At 55.2% G+C, this 19,945-nt stretch overlaps 1 protein-coding gene across 3 annotated transcripts in view; it reads left to right on the forward strand.

The window, feature by feature from the left end:
• The window catches only part of RPTOR (regulatory associated protein of MTOR complex 1), a 91,806-nt gene that overhangs the window by 69,091 nt on the left and 2,770 nt on the right, over positions 1 to 19,945 (forward strand). For 2 of the 3 annotated variants that reach the window (XM_082066828.1, XM_082066830.1), the window contains 10 exons: positions 2,468 to 2,573; positions 2,648 to 2,762; positions 3,227 to 3,351; positions 4,731 to 4,835; positions 8,455 to 8,502; positions 14,345 to 14,451; positions 15,632 to 15,759; positions 15,833 to 15,919; positions 18,274 to 18,390; positions 18,894 to 19,023. In XM_082066828.1, coding sequence (XP_081922954.1) covers positions 2,468 to 2,573; positions 2,648 to 2,762; positions 3,227 to 3,351; positions 4,731 to 4,835; positions 8,455 to 8,502; positions 14,345 to 14,451; positions 15,632 to 15,759; positions 15,833 to 15,919; positions 18,274 to 18,390; positions 18,894 to 19,023 — 1,068 coding nt within the window. The remainder of the gene's footprint in view (positions 1 to 2,467; positions 2,574 to 2,647; positions 2,763 to 3,226; positions 3,352 to 4,730; positions 4,836 to 8,454; positions 8,503 to 14,344; positions 14,452 to 15,631; positions 15,760 to 15,832; positions 15,920 to 18,273; positions 18,391 to 18,893; positions 19,024 to 19,945) is intronic. The other variant, XM_082066829.1, reaches the window with a different exon arrangement.

Below are 19,945 nucleotides of genomic sequence, written 5' to 3' on the forward strand. Positions count from 1 at the left end.
AACACTTTTTAAGGGTAAGTTGAGCTCAACGGAGTTTATTTCATTAAGGGAATCGATGTTTACTCTCTGCTAACACTTTGGAAGGACCCACAGGGGTTGTTCTGCATTATTCTTGCCGTTTTTCTTCTCTCAAAGCTCCGTGGCCCTCCCACAGTATTGCAGAATCGTGCAGGTTTCTTTCTCTACGGGCTCAGGCCCCATTACTTTCTCTTTTTAACCTCCCTGTTCACCAAATCCCAACCAGCTTCAGTCAGCCTAACGATAACCCGGGGATGGTGAGCCCAGCGCCTGGACCCGCAGTGGGGCCCTCGAGAAGGTACCTGGTGCTCAGCGAGGATATTTTGGGCGTTTTCAGCTGTGATCCCAGCTGGCCCCGGGAAGCGATCGGACACACGCAGATCCTGGCGGAAGCATCTTCGCAGGAGCTTCCCTCCTGGATTCCACGGCGATGACATCCCCGTCTGCAGAGCCCTTGGCACCGGGAGCGCGGTTGCTTGAGTCAACTGTACCAGAGCCAAGACTTCAACATATGCCCTTAGTGTTCTGCTGCAGGGAGCTGGATTTGCATCAGGAGACGATACACGGATGTCACCCTTCAGCACGGCCGTCCTCCGGCCAGCACCCGGGGCTGCCTTTTGTTCACATCGGCAGAGGGCAAGGAGGAAGATGAAGGTGATGAACGCATGACTGTGGAAGCAGAGGCTGCCCCAGAGCACACGGGAAGCTGGAGCTGGTGCTGCCCATAGTTCTGTCCTGGTTTCTGGAGCCGGCACTGCCCATCCCTCACTCTTGGTTTCTGGAGCCGGCACTGCCCATCCCTCACTCTTGGTTTCTTGCTCTGCCCCTGTTGCCGCCTGCCCTCCTGTTGCGGGTGGCACACAGGACACACAGCACTCACAGGACATGCAGGACACGCAGGACACGCAGGACACGCAGGACACAGCAGCCCCGGTCTCCCTCTGGTCAGAGCATTCCGTGCTGCAGCCCCTCGCACCGGGTGCCCGTCCAGTCCCTTCTCTGCCCTTGGCCCTTTAGGTCTGTCTTTAATTTATTCCCAGAGAAGGTGCATTATCCTTAAGGTGTAGGTGTCGTCTCTCCGCTCTCAAACCTCCTTTGATGTATTTTATCTTAGGTTTGTTTATTGCTTTACGTTACTGGTCATTTGTCATTGCCTTTCTAATAGATGTTGTATTCTTGGGAAATTGAAATCGTAGTGCTGCTTTTTTTGCCCGGAGGAAAGGTGGAGGGTTGGCTTTCTTATTTTTATTATTTATTTTAAAGGACCAGAAATTCAGCTCAGTAATCGTTGTTTTCCCAGGTACGGTGCGTTTTGGAGACAGTATGTGAATCAAGTACTTTCTTCCTCAGGGGAAAAGTGTTTGTAGGGAATGGGGAGGGAGCAAAAGGACTTTGTCTTGTATCTTTCATTTTGGAAGAGCCATCGTTTCCTCGCTGGAGCAGCCAGCGAGTGTCCTGGAGCGCAGCCCCTCCATTGATCCCAGGGGCGTTTCTAGAGCGGCGTTACTAGTCTCAGATAATTTGTTAAGCGTTAAATAGAAGACACGTGATATGTAAGTCTTGGAGTGGTTTGGGGTGAGAGCTGTGAGTTCGTTCCTCTGCCCCGCACGCTGGTGACTCCGTCGGCAGGAGCTGGAGCGACCCCGACCCGCCGGGTGCCCAGCCGGGGTCCGATGCCGGAACCTGCGGCTGTGGGCTGGGAATAAATACAATAAAGCAGATCGGAGCGGCCGTGTCTGCTCCAGGGCCTCCCTCCGGTTTCGGGTGAGGTTGGTAACCAAACCACCGTGACACGGGAGCATCGTTTTCTGGCAGCCAGTTCTGGGACAGGAAACTGAAACGGCCGCTGTTACTGGGAAATGTGGTGTTGGTAACTCGAGCATCTCAGGGACCTGAAAATCAAGTAATGCCTTTTTTGGCCTGCGGTCATCTATTAGCAACAAAAGAAAGATTTCAGTGTGTTCTGAGCTTTGTGTCTGTGTTCTCTCTTTAATCTTGGGATTACTACGTGAAGCTTTTCAGCTGAAAAGTGCTAAGCAGAGTAATCTGTATTGCACAGAGTCGGACCCGTGTCGCTGGGGGCCAGGAGCTGCGGTGAGGGGCTGCAGCAGGGGGGTTCCTCACCCGGCCCGTGAGAACAGCGACGGGGGAGCTGGACGTGCACAGCTCTGCAGAAACCCCGTGTCCATCCCTTCAGAGAAATGCCGGTGACTAAAACAAAATACGGGGCAGCAAAAGGAAAGAGGCAGAGATTACAGATGATGGGGAAGATTTAGGTCAGAAAGATGCTCAAGTATTTAATAACATAAGGTCCCATGAGCTCCTCCATTTACTAAAGAATTTATAGCTCATCCTGATGTGTGTGTGTCTGTGTGTGTGTCGCAAGGGTAATTCTGGATTTTTGACGGTTACTGTTGTTTCATGTTGTGCATATGTTGATACCTGACAGATCCCAGAAGAGCACGACCTGGAGAGCCAGATCCGCAAGGAGAGAGAGTGGCGGTTCCTGCGCAACGCCCGCGTCAGGAAGCAGGCGCAGAAGATCATCCAGAAGGGTGAGCGGCCCCCGCGCCCCGCAGCCGCGCGGCCCCGCGCCCGGGCAGGACGCTCACCTGTCCAACACCCGCAGGTATTTCCCGGCTGGATGATCAGATCTTCCTCAACAGGAACCCGGGCGTCCCCTCCGTGGTGAAGTTCCACCCGTTCACGCCCTGCATAGCCGTGGCCGACAAGGACAGCATCTGGTGAGGGTCTGCGTGGTCCCCGACGCGCAGCACGTGCGGGGAGGTTCAGAGTGACCCTCGGAGCACGAGCAGCGTCGCAGGGCAGCGCTGCAGTACATCGCTCCTTTCCCGCTCCCTCCGCCGCCCTCCGTCCTGCCCCGTGTCAGGGGTGGGGCAGAGCCCCCGAGCCCGGGGCCGCAGCCCTGAGCGCTGCACCGCGGCCTTTCCTGCGGGAGGTGCTGGATCCAAGGGCTGCAAGTGCATCCTGACATTTCTAACAGCGACTTACGGTTGGGCTTTTATCCTATTTCTTCTGCACAAGGTTGACGTACATTATTAATAAAATGATGCCGAGTACCAAAGGAGAAAAACAAATTGAATTGGTATCCAGTGTATATAATTTTTCCTTTCGCTGTGATGTGTAGGTCTCTTTCATAGCTTGCGCAGAGAACCAGGGACTAACATGGTATTTTTTCCTCCCGCAGTTTTTGGGACTGGGAGAAAGGGGAAAAGCTGGACTATTTCCACAATGGGAACCCTCGGTACACCAGGATCACGGCGATGGAGTACCTGAACGGGCAGGACTGCTCCCTGCTGCTCACCGCCACAGGTACGGAGCGGATGTTCCCCCGCGAGGGCTCTGACAGGATTGCAGCCCATGCAGCGGCGCTGGGCTCCGGCGCCGCCCGCGCTGTCCCTGCCCTGCGCCCAGCCTGGGGACATCACAGTATCACAGTATGTTTGGGATTGGAAGGGACCTCAAAAGATCAGCCAGTCCAATCCCCCTGCTGGAGCAGGAACGCCCAGGTGAGGTCGCACAGGAACATGTCCAGGCGGGTTTTGAATGTCTCCAGAGAAGGAGACTCCACAACCCCCCTGGGCAGCCTGTTCCAGTGCTCTGTCACCCTCACCGAGAAGAAGTTTTTTCTCAAAACATCGCCACGTCAAAGCTGAGACTTGTTTCTGGCAGTGCCAAAATAGCTTAACTGCTTAAGTAAGTGCTGCAAAGGTTTTCAAATGACTGACAAATCAAACACTCATGAAACTATTTCCAATCACAGCTCTGTTACATCGTTCTGAATTTTTATCTGTCGTTGCAAGTTCGTGGTAACCTCCTCCGTACAATACCTGTCCAGAGCTGAAAGGGCAATTGTGCTGCAAACAAAGGAGAAGAGAGCAGGTTCTGTCACTTCTCCGGGAAGTCTGGAGCGGGCAGGGCTCACCTGAGCCCCCAGCTCCTCGCACAGCTGAGTTTCTCTGCAGCCCGCGTGTCTCGCCCAGGGCAGCAGTTCTCTAGAACGCCCTGTTGCATCATGTAGCATGAAGAGCTCTTTCCCATTCATCGGTTTGTAAAGCTGTGAGCAAGATCTGCTTCTCTCCCAAGGAACCATTCTAAACCTGTCAGTCCAAGTGTTTTCAACAGCTTTTCAAACTTGGTGCTGAAATGTACAGGTTGGGTATAATTAAGAGAGGTGGGAGAGGAGCTGAGAGGGCCTTCAGGACATTTTCCTTTCAGTGTATTGATTCTTAGCACAAAAGTTCCACAGATGGGGAACAAATTGAAAAAATACAGGATGTTCTTGAAAGATTTGCTGCTGATAGGCTGGGCTTTGATTCAGCTGCTTCTGCGGGGTTGTATTTTGTATTTAGTAGGGTACTTTTGTGGCTCTTGGCACCAACAGCAAGGAGGACAGAGACGAATCCCAGGGAAAATGAATGGGTAGAAGAAGTGGAGCGACATCTAATGTCAGGTGTTATTCAAGGGAAGGAGAAAAGCTCTTGCAAACAGTTCCCAGTAGAACAATGCTTTAGTTTTTATGGAGGTAAGATTAGAGAGGAAAAACAACTCTAATAAAAAAGCTTAAGTTCAGGTGACACTCTCAGTTTTGGAGTTTGTATGAGTGCAGTTCTGCTTCTCTTCCCCTCGGTTGTGCACAAGTCCAGCAGCAGTGACGTTGCGTTGTGTTCTCTCTTTCTGTGCTCCCCAAGACGATGGTGCCATCCGAGTGTGGAAGAACTTTGCAGACCTGGAGAAGAACCCGGAGATGGTGACGGCGTGGCAGGGGCTGTCGGACATGCTGCCGACCACGCGAGGTGGGTCCCCGCTGCGCCGCGCTGCAGGGTGGGCGCTTGTGAAAATAACTCGTGATGGGGAGAGTAAAATGGGTTTCTCAACCTCGGCCATCAGTAAAACCCTTGTTCCACAGTTCCTTCTGGAATGGCCTTGGTGAGGAATTCCTTTTCCAGTTCTCACCAAACAAAGCAACAAAAGCCCAAGAGCAGCCTCGCACGCTGCAGAGCGCCCAGAGCCGGCTCTTGCTGGGGACGGAGGGCACAGAGTCCTTGTCATTGCAGGCTCCCCACCCATCGCTCCTCTCGCCCATGTTCCGGGAGAGAGCTGCGGAACACGGGTGGCCCCGGGCGCTGCCCGGCCCTGCTGACCCTCCTTCCCTTCGCCGGGCCAGGGCTCTGCGTTGCCTCTTCCCTTCGGAGGGGCTGCTCGGGCTCTGCACGGTGCTCCTGGGACCTCTGTAGACTCAGCTCCAATATGGGCAATTATTCTTCGCTGTTTATTGTGGGTCAGGAGGTGGCAAGAGAATACGCGATCTAAATCTGCCGCGTGCAGAAGGAGAGCACAGTTAGAGACTGACCTGCCTGGGGTATTAGAAAAGCTGGATAGAGAGAGCTGTGGAAAGGAGCGCTGGCATCCAGCCACACAGCGCGGAACCGGAGAGCGGCCTGAGTGACCCTGGAGCCTGGTTAAGGACATTAGAGGAGGTGAACATTTCATCCTTCCAAGGCCCGGTAATGTCCTCATGGTGTAATGGAGGTTCTCTGTCACTTGAGTATTTTTAATCAAGGCTGCAGGATCGTCTGTGGTGCGGCGGTTCAATCAGCACTGGTGGCATTGCGGGAGCTGCTGGGCGAGGCTCCCGGCGCTCGCGGCGCAGGTCAGATGAGACGACCGTCATCATTCACCGTGACCTTAAGATCTGACAGTTCTCATTTCGGAGCCGGGCGGTTCATCACAGGAGCCTGACACAGCTCTTTTAGCTATTCATTGGATTTCACCAGTGCTGCCTTGTTGAGCTCACATCTGTTATGTTTCCCTCAACGCCTCCTGGTTCATCTCTGGTGTTTTAGGAAAAGGACCCGTGTTTGAGGTGGCTTCAGGCTCGGTGCCTCGCTGCGCCATGGCCACAAAACTGATTATAAGCTGCTGGAAGTTTGCAGCATACTGTGAAAATTGCCGTGGTCAAGACCAGCCCTTTGCAGAGCTGCCAGTAAAAGCAGGAGGAGAGCAGCGGGAACACGCGCCGTGGTGAAAGGCCTGGGGCTCCTGAGGTGGAAGGTGCCCAGGCGTCCTCTCAAGGTGCCCTTCGCAGCCTTATTCGCTTGGTCTGCATTTCTTTCTCGTCAACACCAGCTTTCCTGGAGGGTGCTGGTTGGTGTTCACTGTCCCTGGATTTGGGATCCGGCTTCCTTGGTGCTGGTGACGGACAAGTGGCCAGCGGCCGTGGCTGCGTCGCCAGCGTGGCCTGGAGGACGCTGGCAGCGCCCGGGCTCCTTCCGTCGTCCTGCCGCGCGTTCCACGGGCACCTTCCCCGGCACCGCGTCTGCTGGCCGTGCCTGGCTCTGCACAGGCCCCTGTGCAGCGGAGATCGCTGGCGTCGGCGTTTGACATTGCAGAACAGGCCAAGAGCTGAGGCAAGAGCTGAAACAGCTGAATGGTTACACTTGCCAAAACACGAGTGCTGAAACTTTTCAGTCTGTTCTCTTTAATATTATGGTTTTTTGCCCTTTCCCTTATGCCCTTAGGAAGTCTGAGTCCTGTTTTCTTTGCCTTCCACCCTTGGAGCAATAGGATTAGCTTCAGAAAAAGAGAAGGACACATTCCTTTGTGGAGAGAGAAATAAATGTAGTCACTTCAAAAGAGCTATGTGGATCAGGTCCCCCTGGAGATGAGGCGCTCGAGAACGGTCTCTCTTGCTGCCAGGACTGGAGTTGTGGGCCAGCACTGGCTCGTTAAACTGAAGATGCATCGTGAAGCTGCAGAGCTCAGGAGTTTCGCTGGAGTTTGCTGGATCCTGCTATTGATTTCCTCCTCTCCTCTCCCACCCGTTTCCGCCATGTCACACTAAACTCTGAATTTAGTAGTCTCCTGGACAGCAACCAGAATACTGACTTTTCTAGGCAGTTTTCCTGCTTATCAAAGGAGAGAGGAGTGTGCGGTACCTGACTACGTCCTTTGGAAGCTTGAAGAGCATCCCCGGGCTGTCAGAGTAACGGGAGGTCAACAAGGAGCCGCTCGGGGCTGCCTGGAGGGCGAGCAGAGCAGAGCAGAGCGAGGACAGGACTCCAGCTCACGCTGCGGGACGGACTCGTGTGTGTTGTGCAGCCCGAGGGGAGAAACGAGCTGCCAGAGCGGGTCAGTGAACACCCGTGCGGGGCTGCGCCCGCGCAGGAGCAGCTTCGGCCCCTTCATCGTGCTCACTTGAGGCTCAGGGTGTGTGAATCTTAATTCAAACACTGGCAAACTACCATATGGGCCCCCTCTTTTTTCCAGTGTAAGATCTGTTGATTTTGATCTTGTTTAGATCTGCACTCACGATGTGTCTTTCAGTCAAAATTGGGGTGTTTAAAGAACCATTGGTACCAGGGGCTCTAGTGTAAGGCAGGAACTGGGAGTCCCCAGCATGGGAGATGGAGCGGGATGGGAAAAGGCAAAACGCCGGCGGTTAATGGCCCAGGGGCTGTGGGGGGCACGGTGTGAGCCGCCAGGGTCCACAGGGACCGGCGCCCGTGTCCGCACCGCAGCCGGGTTGGAGCGCTGGGTGTGCGTGGCCGGGCCGCGTGGATCTCGGGCTGGCTCTGGTACCCAGTGGCCACACTCGTGCTTCTGAACGGATCTGCCATGCTTTGTGTTGTTTCTTTGTGCCAAACAAGCCACAACCCCTGGTCAGAGCGGCTCTGCCCTGGGAAGCAGCACAGTTCTGGAATTGGGGAAAACACAGAAGTGTAACCAGCCCAGGAGAAGCAGCGCATCGCTCCCAAAGCGCCGCGGGGCTCAGCCAGCTCCCTCCTCAACACCTGCAGCTCCTTGGACAGGATTTTCCAGGGTCGCCCAAGGAGCCTCTCGCTACCCTGTGTGCTGCCGTCCTCTCTTTCTGCCCGGGGCTTCGCAGCAGCTGGGAACGCGTCTGTCGGAGGCTGACTTCCCGTGTTCAAATGAGCACCCGTGGACAGTTTGCGCTGTGGGTGCTGTCGGCGTGGGGCGGAGCAGCCCCGGACCGCGGCACTCGCTGCGCGGAGCCCAGACCTGCGGGCAGAGGCCTCGCGGTCTGCGCTTGGCTGGGTTTGTACAGCTGCCATCCGTCATTTGGATTCCTGTCTGTCACTTCAGAACAGGGAGCAGATCATGCAGAGGATGGTCTCCTTGTTCGAGAAGAAATGTCAAATCTGTGCTGCTGTCAGCCAGAACACTCCTGTCACACACGAGTGCCACCGCCGATGGCTTCCCGGGAACGCCGCAGTTCAGCCGGCGCCTGCGCTCTGGGTGGAGCCGTGTGCTGCTCCCGGGGCTCCTGCTTCTCTTTTGTGTTCGTGCCTTTAATTTGAGTTGCTATTTCTAATCCTTTTTTAATGTTTATTTTTGCTCTGCCTGACCAACTTACGCTTAAGCATCAAGCCCTTAATCCCTGTCTTCTCACAGGTCTGGCCCGAAGGGTTTCAATCTATCTTGACAGAAGTAAGCAGGGAGGTGAGTGCTCTCTTTCCTCTTACCTACGATCAGCCGGGGGGGAAGGAGCTCCGCGTCGGCCTCCGGGTTGGTCGGCTGGTTGGTTGGCTGGTTTTCGGCATTGTTTGAGTGACTGCTGGGTCCTCGTGGTTCCCGGAAGCTTTGCTGCTCCTCCCTGCCCCGTTCCTCGCGCCGTGTGTCTGCGCTCGCTGGGAAAGGGGCGACTGTGTGTTGAGCCCGGAGGCTCCGCAGGGAGAGCAGCTCTGGGGATGCACCCGTCTCTCCTTTCCAGGAAAATTCCAAAGCATCCCTAGAAAAGAGGGTTTGACTGGCAGGTTCTGAACGTGAACCCCCGCTAGGCTGATGTGGATTTGGCTGGGGTTTATTTGTGATACGCTTTTGCTGTCAACAGCATGTGGAAAGGAGAAGCTGACGAATCTTTCCCGGGAGGCCTAGAATCGTGGACTTTGGGCAAGGCTGTGCCTAAGAAACGTTACACATTTTGTTCTTTCACGTGGCAGGAAGGTGGATGAGCTCCCCGGCCTCCGTCCCCGCAGCCGGGACTGCGCGGAGCCTGCCCGGGAGCAGGTGGCCGCTGCGCCGGGGCACGGCTGCTGTGCCAGGCATGGCCACTGTGCCGGGGCACGGCTGCTCTGCGCGCGGCCGCGGCGCTGCCGGTGACGTTCTCATCCGGGGTCGCTCATCAGTTATGAATATTTGCTGACTGATAAGAGCTGAGTGTGTCTGTAATGATTAAGAAGCTGGTGATTGCAGTGGCGTGTGATTCAGAGCTCTGTAGCTTGAGGTCTTTGCAAATCTCTCATTAGTGTTCAGAGGCAGAGCGCTGGGACAGAAATGAGCGAAGCTGCTGAGCTGCTGCCTGGCTCCGCGTTTCACTCCAGAATCCCCTGGCCAACAGGAAGGCTGAAGTGAGCAAGACTTGGCTGGGGGGAATTCCCTGCTCAGACACACGGTCAGTTCAAGGGAACACCAACCATCCCGTGCTGGATCAATAGTCAATAATCAGTACTGCTGGTGCCGCGCAATCGCACGCTGTCCCGAGCACACGAGTAACTGGGAATCAATAAAAAGCCCTCGCCAGTGTTTTCTGGCAAAAATCGCAGCAAAAGGATTCCTTCTCTCCCACTGTGAAAAGCTTTAAAAATGTGTGAGATTGGCTGTTTGCTTGACAGAAAAATACATCAGCAATATTTAGATAAAATGTGCTCGTTTTGTCACTGAACCGCGGAAGATCTGTTCTCATCGCCTCGGCTTCCGCGAGGAGCTTTTCCCAGGAGCAGGGCCCGTCCTCACCAACAGCCCCTGGGGAGACCATGGACAGAAACCTCAGAACCACCTTGGGAATAAGAGCAGCTTCCAGAAGGGCCGTTCCATGGGAGCTGCAGAGCCCTGAGCCGCGAGGAGCCTGGGCAGGGAGGCTCCGACCTGCAAACGGAGCCCAGGAACCCAGCAACCCCCAAACGGAGCCCAGGAACCCAGCAACCCCCAAACGGAGCCCAGGAACCCAGCAACCCCCAAACGGAGCCCAGGAACCCAGCAACCCCCAAACGGAGCCCAGGAACCGCCAAATGGAGCCCAGGAACCCAGCAGACCCCAGACAGAGCTCAGGAACCCAGCAAACCCCAACAGAGCTTGTGCTGGAGAACACGCGGGAGAGGAGAGCGGAGCGGCTCTCCCCGCATCTCCCCGGGACTGGTGTTTTGTCCCTTAGGAATAAGAAGTTTGGGAGAAGCACCTTATTTCTGGTCAGATTTTTTTATGGCAATGAAACCATTGAAGAGTTGCAGCTCCAGGGGTTTGTGTTCTGTTAATTGCATTCGCGGCGGCACGTCCACCCTCCCGCCTTGCTGTGCGCAGTCCTCGGCGTGAGAGCGGCACTTTCTGAAGGAACGTTGTGGAAATGAGTGATGAGTGAGGTTACACAACCCTCCCTCTGCCTCCTGGAAATTAAAGCAGGGATGTGCTTCATCGCTCAGCCAGGGGAGCCCGCGATTAAAAAATCATCAGTCGGAATCCAAGGCGCTTTTATATTGTGTTCTTTGTAGGTATTCCTGACTTCATTGAAATGCCGAGTACAGGTTGGCCATGTTCCAATCACGATAAAAATAAGTGCAGACACTCCAAATGCAGCTGCTTTCAGCACTGGGGTTATTTATTGGAATTTATACAAGGAGCTATCCCATCAAGACAAATATCTGTTGCTCAGGGAGAATCCGGAGGGAACAAGCCATAGAAAGTTACAGCTTCAAGAGCGGCGTTGGCGCGTGTTCCCTCACGTGTGATCTCACCTCGCACAGAACCGCAAGTGCTTGTGCTGACAGACCCAAAACCAGACAAAACGCTGGACACAAACCTTGAGAAGTTTCTTCTTCTGAGCGGTGGAAGATGTGTTGCTCTTCCATAGAATTCTTTATGGGAAAACTGCAATCCTAACTAATGATGCGTTAAAGACGCGTGTTGCTGGGTGTCACCGCTGGCCGGCACCAGCCAGTGTGTTGGTGTCACCGTGTCCCCTGTTCAGGTGTCTGTGAGGAGGGGCTGGGGATGGGGCTGGGGATGGAGATGGGGCTGGGGATGGAACTGGAGATGGAGCTGGAGATGGAGATGGGGATGGGGCTGGGGATGGGGATGGGGATGGGGATGGGGATGGAGATGGGGCTGGGGATGGAGATGGAGATGGGGATGGGGATGGGGATGGAGATGGAGATGGAGAGGGGGCTGGAGATGGAGAGGGGGCTGGAGATGGAGAGGGGGCTGGAGATGGAGAGGGGGCTGGAGATGGAGATGGGGCTGGAGATGGGGCTGGAGATGGGGATGGGGATGGAGATGGAGATGGAGATGGAGATGGGGCTGGAGATGGGGATGGGGATGGGGATGGGCCGGTGGCGCAGCCCGGGCTGTGGCCGCGGTGCCGTCCTGGCAGAATGAGCCCGAGCAGCGTGGCGGTTGCCAACCCCACGAGCCAGAGCCCCGCAGGTGAGCTGCAGTCTCAGTCGGAACATCCTGCAGAAGGGCCTCTGTTAATTAAAAAGGAAATGGTAGTTAGGATGAGCTCCCATGCTTGCTTCTCATCCCAAAGCACTAGGAATTTGACAGGAACATGAGCCAATACTGTATCGTTTCCACCATGAAAACATTTGCTCACATGTAGAAATAGTTCAGCTATTTATGTCTGATCTCGTACTGCGAGTGTCCTCTCTGAGCGAACATCTCACCGGCAGGGGAGCCGTCCCTGCTGCACGCTTGGAAACAACTTAAATTTATGTGCAAAGGCTTTTCTCCTTTCAGACACTTTTGAGTTGTGGTTTAGCGTTTCCAGGCGCACCCCGGGGTCCCCTGTTCCTTCACCCCTTTGCCGGGGTGGCAGTGGGACCCGTCTCCAGCGCAAGGTGCCAGGAGCTCACCCCGGCTGCGGCGTGTCCATCGCCGTGCCGCTCCTGCCGCTGCGTGGCCGCCCGCTCCGCGCCCCGTGCTGCGCTCAGGGGCAGCAAACGTGCTATTGCATGCTTTGTTGGGAGAGCAGGAAGCCTGGCGAAAGAAAAGGAAGATCCCTTGTTACGAGATGATCAAAATGCTGCTCTTGCCTCTTCCAGAGAGCAGAGGTTATCGCTTCCACGGGCTCTTCAAGCTGTATAGGAAATGCAGGAGCTGCAGTGGCTGTTTGGAGCCCCGAGCACCGTCACCTCCCTCCCCAGCCCCGCTCTGGCTGCTGCTGCGGCCGAACCTCGGCCTCTCTCCTGGAGACCCCTGCACCATGTCTCACCAGGGAGACCCTCGGGAGCCTCTGCCCGCAGCGGAACTTGCCCTGGCCCTTGAGGTGGCATCGCTGGGTATCCTCAGGGCTTGAATTCCCGATGGACACACCGAGACAACCCAAACCCCGCGTCACTGCGCTCAGCTCTGCCCCTCCACGGAAACCCCCTGGGACCGCAACAGCCTGGGGACTCGTGCTGCCATCAGCCTGAGGAAAACAATTGTCTTCAAAATTGGGAGCTTTCAAACTGCCTGAGAGCACCTTGCCAGCTTAACTCCTTCATTGACGGTAACGGTGACATCCATCTCAGCCTGCCGGGTTCATCTTGTCACACAGGCCGTGAGCAAGGTGACAAATGGAAACACTTGGGTGACGTTTATCCTCGGGATCACTGCCTGCGCGTTCTCCTCGGGGCTGTCACAGCCCTTCGAGCTGCCGGGCGCTTGGGAAGAACAATCAGTTTGACTCGCAAGATAAAGATACGAGCTCTCCACGTAGCCGAGAGGCTGAATTTCCTCCAGTAAGATGATGGACTGTCAATAAACGCCAGTAATCTCCTCAGCGGTATGCAGCAGGACCAGGAAACGGCTTGGATGAGGTGCTTAGGAAGAGATGAGCAAAAAATTGTACCAGGATCTGTGCAAAACAAGATCAATTCGTCATCTTTGAAGAAAAGTGGGTGTTTATAGGATGCCTCTGTTGTTTCCTCTCTGCCTTGTAAAGGTGTTTGGTCTGGTAAAAGGTGCTTTTGGCCCTTTGGTGACAAAGCACATGTCAGGGTAGGTTTAAATTCCTTGCAGTAAATTGAGACAAAAGCACATTTGTACCTGCTGCAAGAGCAAGTTGCGGAGCAGAAATGCCGGAGCGTGGCCGGGAGCAGAGCCCGCAGCCCCGGGTGCTGCAGAGCCGTCCTGGGCCGCGCTGGCAGGACGATGGAGCTGCCCATGGACAGCCCGGCCGGGCAGGGGAACCGGCACGAGCAGCTCGGCTGCTTCCCTGGGGTAGCGCTGGCTTGTGTTTTGATATGCGAATAATAGTCTCCCTGGAAAACCCGTAGATTTGGGCTTGCTCAGCCTTTGCAGCATGAAAAGCACAAGAGAGTCTGTGCGGAGCTCTCTGCTCTAGGCACGGCGCTGCAGCGCTGCGGGGGCGGCACACGGGTACTGGGAGGTCCCTGCTAATTAAATGCACAAGAATTGTTCCTCAGCGCTTTCCCTGCTGAATCGGGGGTTTCACCGCCAGCTGTTTCCCGAGTCCCAGTGGCCGGTTTGTGCTGGTGCCGGTGTGCTCGGTGCTCGGGACACTCAGCTTGGTGACATCCTGACACTTGCCTCTGGAAGTCGCTGTACCGGCCCCATTCAGGAGTGCAGGCCCTCGCCAGCCTGTCTCTAAGCAGGTGCCCGTGTCGAGTGTTTGGGGATAGAACATCCCTTCTAATTCTCTTCCAGCACAGATGGGATGTTTTTCTAAGCTTCACCTCGCAATGTCTGTGCCCTCAAAGGTGAGGAGCAAAAGCTCTCGTAACTGTACTTGAGCTGGTGTACTGCAGAACGTTCCTCTCCTTGTCTGTGCTCCTGCCAGGCTGTTGAATTCAGTGTCTTGCAGCACTGACTTTGTTAGTCCATGTTTAGAACCCTCTCCTTTAGCCACACGCTGTTAGGATGAGGAGCCGCAGTAACCCAGAGGGTCTTGCTGTGTGAGATGTCCCAGTGTCGTCTACGTCAATCATCACTCAGCCCGCTGTTCTCATAAAGGGGTGGATGATTTATTAAGCCTCCCCAGCAGCCCCCGGTAGCTCAGCAGAGTCCCTGGGGCTGCGGTGCCGTGCGGAGCAGCGTCCGACCCCGGCTTTGCGGAGCACATAAGCCAGCCCAGGGCTCAAAGACAGAGTTTGGACTCGAATCCAGGACCAGCTGATTTGATCCCATTTGTAGAACGTATGAATGTGTGTGTGTGTCATTTTAAATTTCCTCTAGTGACGATAATTTCTGTAACATGGGGTCATGAAAGCCGGTGTTCTAATTAGTGCAGTTCTGCCTGTGCCGATGCGGAGATTAATTCGCACGTCCTGCCTGTGTTTTATCTCAGGAGCAGGAATGGTGGTTGACTGGGAACAAGAAACCGGGCTCCTGATGACATCGGGAGACGTGAGGATAATCCGCATCTGGGACACAGATCGGGAAATGAAAGTCCAGGTAACATCTGCGTGTTTGTCCCTTCACCTTCTCCTCCCTGACCACGTCCCGTGTTCCAGTGCCCAGCTCAGCCTCCCCTGGCACAACCTGGGGCCGTTTCCTCTCGTCCTGTTGCCTGTTCCTTTAGAGCAGAGTCCAGCCCCCTCCATGCTGCAGGTCTCCATGTCAATTGTAATCAAATAAACGCTTCTCAGGAATTACAAGGAGAGGCAGCTGGTCTGTGAGAGGAGTCACCGTGCTGGAGGAAAGAGCAAGACTGGTTTTCAAAGCTTCTAGAAATTAATTACCCCTGAATGAATGTTAATTGCGACACTTTGACCCTGCAATGCAGGATAATTAAGCCTATCTTAATCTTAATTACTTTCACATATTATTTTTTCTATGTAAATCAGGGAACAGCAAAATCTAGGAGGTGAAAATCTTTTAAATGGTGATGATTAATGATTGCACTGAAAGTATCTAAAAGCATGTTGTTTATTCCTTAATTGCAAAATTTGGTTGTGTTGAAATTCAAGTGATGGAACCTTCCTCACTCGGTGGCTCGGGAGCAGCAGAACCCAGCACCCTGGCCTTTTCTTTTAACTAATTAGATGTTCTTAGTAGAGAATAGTTTTAACTCCTCCTTCCCAAAACAGACTTTGCCTCCCATTGGGTTTGTAAAGCTGAATGGTTTGCAAAAGCTGGTTTTGCTGGAACTGCTCCTCTGGGCCGGGCTCTTTGGGTTGAACTGTGGGACTAGTGGCTCAGACACAGTGTCCCCAGGTCCCCACCCCGTGTTTCTGGTCACGTCCAGAGAGCCTGATGCTAAACCTCCCCCGCCGCCGTGTCCTAGTGACCGGCGGAAACCTCGTGTGAGTTTGGAGAGGTGGGCAGAGGAAGAGCAGGAGGACACGGGGTGCGTCCGGTTTCGGACCGTGGCTGCGGTGACCTGGAGACACGTGCTGGTCCCGGCGGGTTGCCGTGTGCTTTGTCCCCCGGTCCCAGCTGGTTTGCTGTGTGCTTTGTCCCCTGGTCCCGGGTGGGTTGCCGTGTGCTTTGTCCCCTGGTCCCAGCTGGGTTGCCGTGTGCTTTGTCCCCTGGTCCCGGCTGGGTTGCTGTGTGCTTTGTCCCCTGGTCCCGGCGGGTTGCTGTGTGCTTTGTCCCCTGGTCCCAGCTGGGTTGCTGTGTGCTTTGTCCCCAGGACATCCCCACCGGCGCTGACAGCTGCGTCACCAGCCTGTCCTGCGACTCCCACCGCTCGCTGATTGTGGCGGGGCTGGGCGACGGCTCCATCCGCGTGTTCGACCGGAGGATGGCTCTGAGCGAATGGTAACTCCCCGGCCCGCTGCCGTCTCCCCTTCCCCCCTCCTGCCCTTCCAACCGTCCCTCTGTTGTTCCTCAGCCGGGTGATGACGTACCGGGAGCACACGGCCTGGGTGGTGAAGGCCTACCTGCAGAAACACCCCGAGGGCAACATCATGAGTGTCAGGTAACAGATATTTTCCCCTTTGAGCTGGTGTCTCTTAAACAGTTTGTTTTTCTCTCTAAATTCTGCCTCTGGTGTTCAAATGCTAAGAGAGTGAAGCTCTTTAGCTCGCTGTTTGCTTCTGTAATTAACCGCTGCGCCAAGCTTGGTGGAGAGGAGGCAGAGCAGGCGGTGGAGCTTTGCCGGGAAGCCTGTTAGTGAGGCCTGAGAGTCGCCAGGGAGGCGGATTTGCTGAAATCACCATCACGAGGCGTGTGAGGGAGGAACCGAGTGAACCAGGAGCCGAGCTAGAGACAGTAAATCTTGTGGTTGTTCTTTATTGCCGGCGTCTCCGCAGGGTCATTGGAGAGGGAACGCGAGAGGAAAGGTTGCTGTTGCATCTGTTGGGCATATTGCTGTGCAGGATTACTTTGCTGTCTGGCAATTTTCTGCACATAAATCCATTTCTGCTGCCTGGTAAATACGGTGGAGGGAGAGCAGCATATACTTATTTGGCCATTAAAGAACAGCAGAATATAATTTGTTGTCACAAAGCCGCTGTTTGCGCACAAAGAGGCTCTTTTTCTTGATTACAAAACAAAAACAAAGCATAATTTTCTGAGATTCAGAACATTCCCGAGGTGGGGGGTCGGCCAGCAAAAATGTATGAAGATTTTCAGAAAGGGGATTATGCGAGGCAGCTGCCAGATTTGCCGAGCTCACGTATGAGAGTTTTTAATCTCTCTCCGGTAATCCCCGTCGGCAGCGTCGGGTCAGGCCTGCGCCCCTCTGCCCGGCTCCTGGGGCTTTCTGTGAGAAGTGTTGAACTTGAAAAGACAGGTCTGCTCTCATCCCAAAGGGACTCGGTTCGTTGGGACGAGCCGCCTTGCTCCGTTTCTCCCAGCGCTCTCTCCTTCAGCTGACAGCGAGATCCCAGAGCAACAGATGCCAGGGCGTAGCGAGGCCTCGGTGTAACTATTGCTGAGAAGCCCCGAGGATTGTGCTGCTGTGCAGGAGCCCTCTGGAGCTCAGCAGGACTTGTCTCTGGACCAGGGTTGTAGCAGGGCTGGTGACGCTGAGCGGGCCCAGGGTTCCCTGGACCTTCCGAATGTCTGGTTTGGCAGCTTGGCTGTCGCTGGCTTGGTGTTGCCGTTGTTGTTCACCTGGGGTGTGTTTCCCATGTGGTCCCTCATCACAGAACGTCACTTCTGTTTTAAGGCTCTTGCCTCATCTTCCAGTACATTCAGAACCAATTTTGAGTCTTATTAAGGTTCAAAGCTTTAAGTGAATTTACTGTATATTTGATCTCCCTCAAAGAATGTTTCCATGTAGTTTTTAGGATCTAAATCAACATCAAATTTAATTTGTCTTGAATTTAATTATGTGACAGCTGGAGTTGCAACTTCTTATAATGATATGAGTGATCCTGTATAGCAGCGTTTTGATCAGTGTTAGGAATTCCAGAGGTAAAGAAAGCAAAGGCAACGTGCTTCTTAATGCTGTTGTTGTTCTTCACTCTGTGGGCGACTCGCAGTTGTACGGCCATCGGTGACTTGGGAAACAAATACCGCTTCCGAAGGGTGGTACCCACGCCTTGCTCCTGCTGCCAGTGGAGTAAGGTCGGGTTAGTTGTCGTTGGATTTACTTTCCACAAGAGACTTTTCTGTTTGTCTGTCTGTGCACCAGTCGCCCCGTCCCTTCCCAGGGGTTCAGAAGAGCAGACGTGCAGCAGAACCCGGGGCCGTGGGCAGCGCTGCCCCCTCCCCACCTTCTGACGGGCAGGATGCTGCTGTCCAGTCACTGGTGTTGGGAGGGCGCTCGATCTCTAATCGCAGCGTCTCGCCGTTGCCACTGTTGCTTCCCCGTCTCTTTGCAGATCAGTCGTTAATGGGCTGACGGTGGCCTGCGCGTTAGCGGGCTCGTTCGCCTGCTCCAGCGAGCGCTTTGTGCAGTGAGGGCTTGTGCATCCGTGTCCAGACACGGGGCAGAACGGATGGGACCAGCAGATCCCATCTGGTTTGAGTTTTCTAATACAATTTCCTACTGTGAAAAGGAGAAGGAATTTGGGTGTGACGTGCAGCCGGGTGTATTGAGGATGACACGACAGCAAAGGCACTTAGCGATGAGCTGTGAGCGATAAAGCAATAGCGGCTCGGTCCTGCGGCGGCGCAGAGCGGTTTGCGCAGCACGTGGCGTTGTGTGGCTGTACCAGGTGCAAGGGACATCGGTGGGGACTCGGCCGCACTGATGGAGGCGGCGAGGGCGCGTCTCCTGTCCCCGCTGTGCGGAAGCGCTCAGCTCAGAGCGCGCGGCTCCGTCCCGTGGGCTGCGGGCCCTGCTCTGGCGCCGCTGACGCTCTGGAACTCGTGTGTTGGCAGTGTCAACGGAGACGTGCGGTTCTTCGACCCCCGGATGCCCGAGTCCATGAAGGTCCTGCAGATAGTCAAAGGGCTGACGGCCCTTGACATTCACCCACAAGCCAACCTCTTCGCTTGGTGAGTTCTGGTTCCATCTCCCGCGTCCCTGGAGTGGACAGAGCGGATGGTTTGTCTGTGCAGACACCGTTCCTGGGGTTCTGCTGGTTTTGTTTAAACCTCACCACACACAGTGCAGCTTCTTTCCTGCGTTTGCAGCTCGGGTGTTTTCTCCCTTGCACGCATTAGTGCAACACCAGTGACCGGGAGTGGTGCTGTACGGTCACACGCTCCTGCGTCACATCCCTCTTCCACGTTAGCGTGTGTTTGGGGCTCTGAGCCCCGTATCCCGGGGGTTACAGGGCTGTGCTCTCGGTGTGTGTGCCCCGGCTGGTTCCTGTCTCATCCTGCAGCGCGACGGGGAGGGTGGTCCCAGCCCCGCTGGTCTGCGCCCCGCTGAACTCGGTCATTCCAGTGCTCTGATGGGCAGCTCCATCGACACGGCTGAGCGGGGGCTACAGGCAGCAATACTGTTGTCTCCGCAGCATTCCCAGTGACACCATGTTCTCTTTATTCCCCTCCAGTGGCTCGATGAATCAGTTCACCGCCATCTACAATGGGAACGGGGAGCTGATCAACAATATCAAATACTACGATGGTTTCATGGGACAGAGAGTTGGAGCCATCAGCTGCCTGGCTTTCCATCCTCACTGGGTCTGTATTCTCTCTTTTGGGATTTTGCAGTTTGTGTTTCTCAGTTAATGTGCGTGTTGGAAGTGGGAAAGGTGCAGAGGGAGGTGCAGCCCCAGTCCCAGCTCCTGAGGATGCTCGAGGTGCCTCTCGGTCGTGTCCTCGTGGCTGCCCCAGACGCCCAGGCTGGCAGCGCCACCAGAGCCGCTGGGTGACAGCGTGCGGGTGGCCGGCGGCTCAGCCCTTTGTGCTGCCGGCTCAGGCTGAAGCGCCGTGTGCGCGCAGCGCTCCGGCGGCAGCGCGGCCCGGCTCCGCCGCTCTGGGGGAGTTCGGCTGGAGCTGGAGCAGCCTCTCACCTCCTGCCCGCCAGACTTGGTGCTTGTTTATTCCTCTCCTGGGGCGGCGGGCTCACCTCCCGCTCCGGGGCGGCTTCTTCACCGCCTTACGTAAGACCTAACGCGGCAGAGAAACTGCGCGTCAGAAAATGGAGAACTGCGAAGGTTAGAGGCATAAGCTGATAAAGCCCAGGATGAATCAGAGTGAAAAGGAAATTTCAGAGTATGTCACAGCTGAGGTGACTCTGCAGTGGTCGTTAGAGAGAGAATCCGGTTGCTACTTAATTAGGACATAGGTGCCCATCTGCATTATGGACTTGTGCTCACCCAGAGATGAGAATAAATAAAGGAGATTGAAAGCCTAAGAAAACAACGTGAGTGGATAGGAAAACCAGGAGGAGGTTGAAGAAGGCGTTTGGACAGGGAGTTATTTTAGAAGCCTGCAGATCAGAACACATGTTCGATACGTGATGGGAAGGGCCGGGCGCCGGGTGCAGCGGGAGGGGGGGTGCGTGTCCCCGGGGGCAGCGGGAGGGGGCTGCGCGTCCCCGGGGGCAGCGGGACGGGGGGTGCGTGTCCCCGGGGGCAGCGGGAGGGGGGGTGCGTGTCCC

Source organism: Streptopelia decaocto (assembly GCF_964273445.1).
Source record: "Streptopelia decaocto genome assembly, chromosome: 16".
NCBI classification, from domain to species: Eukaryota; Metazoa; Chordata; class Aves; order Columbiformes; family Columbidae; genus Streptopelia; species Streptopelia decaocto.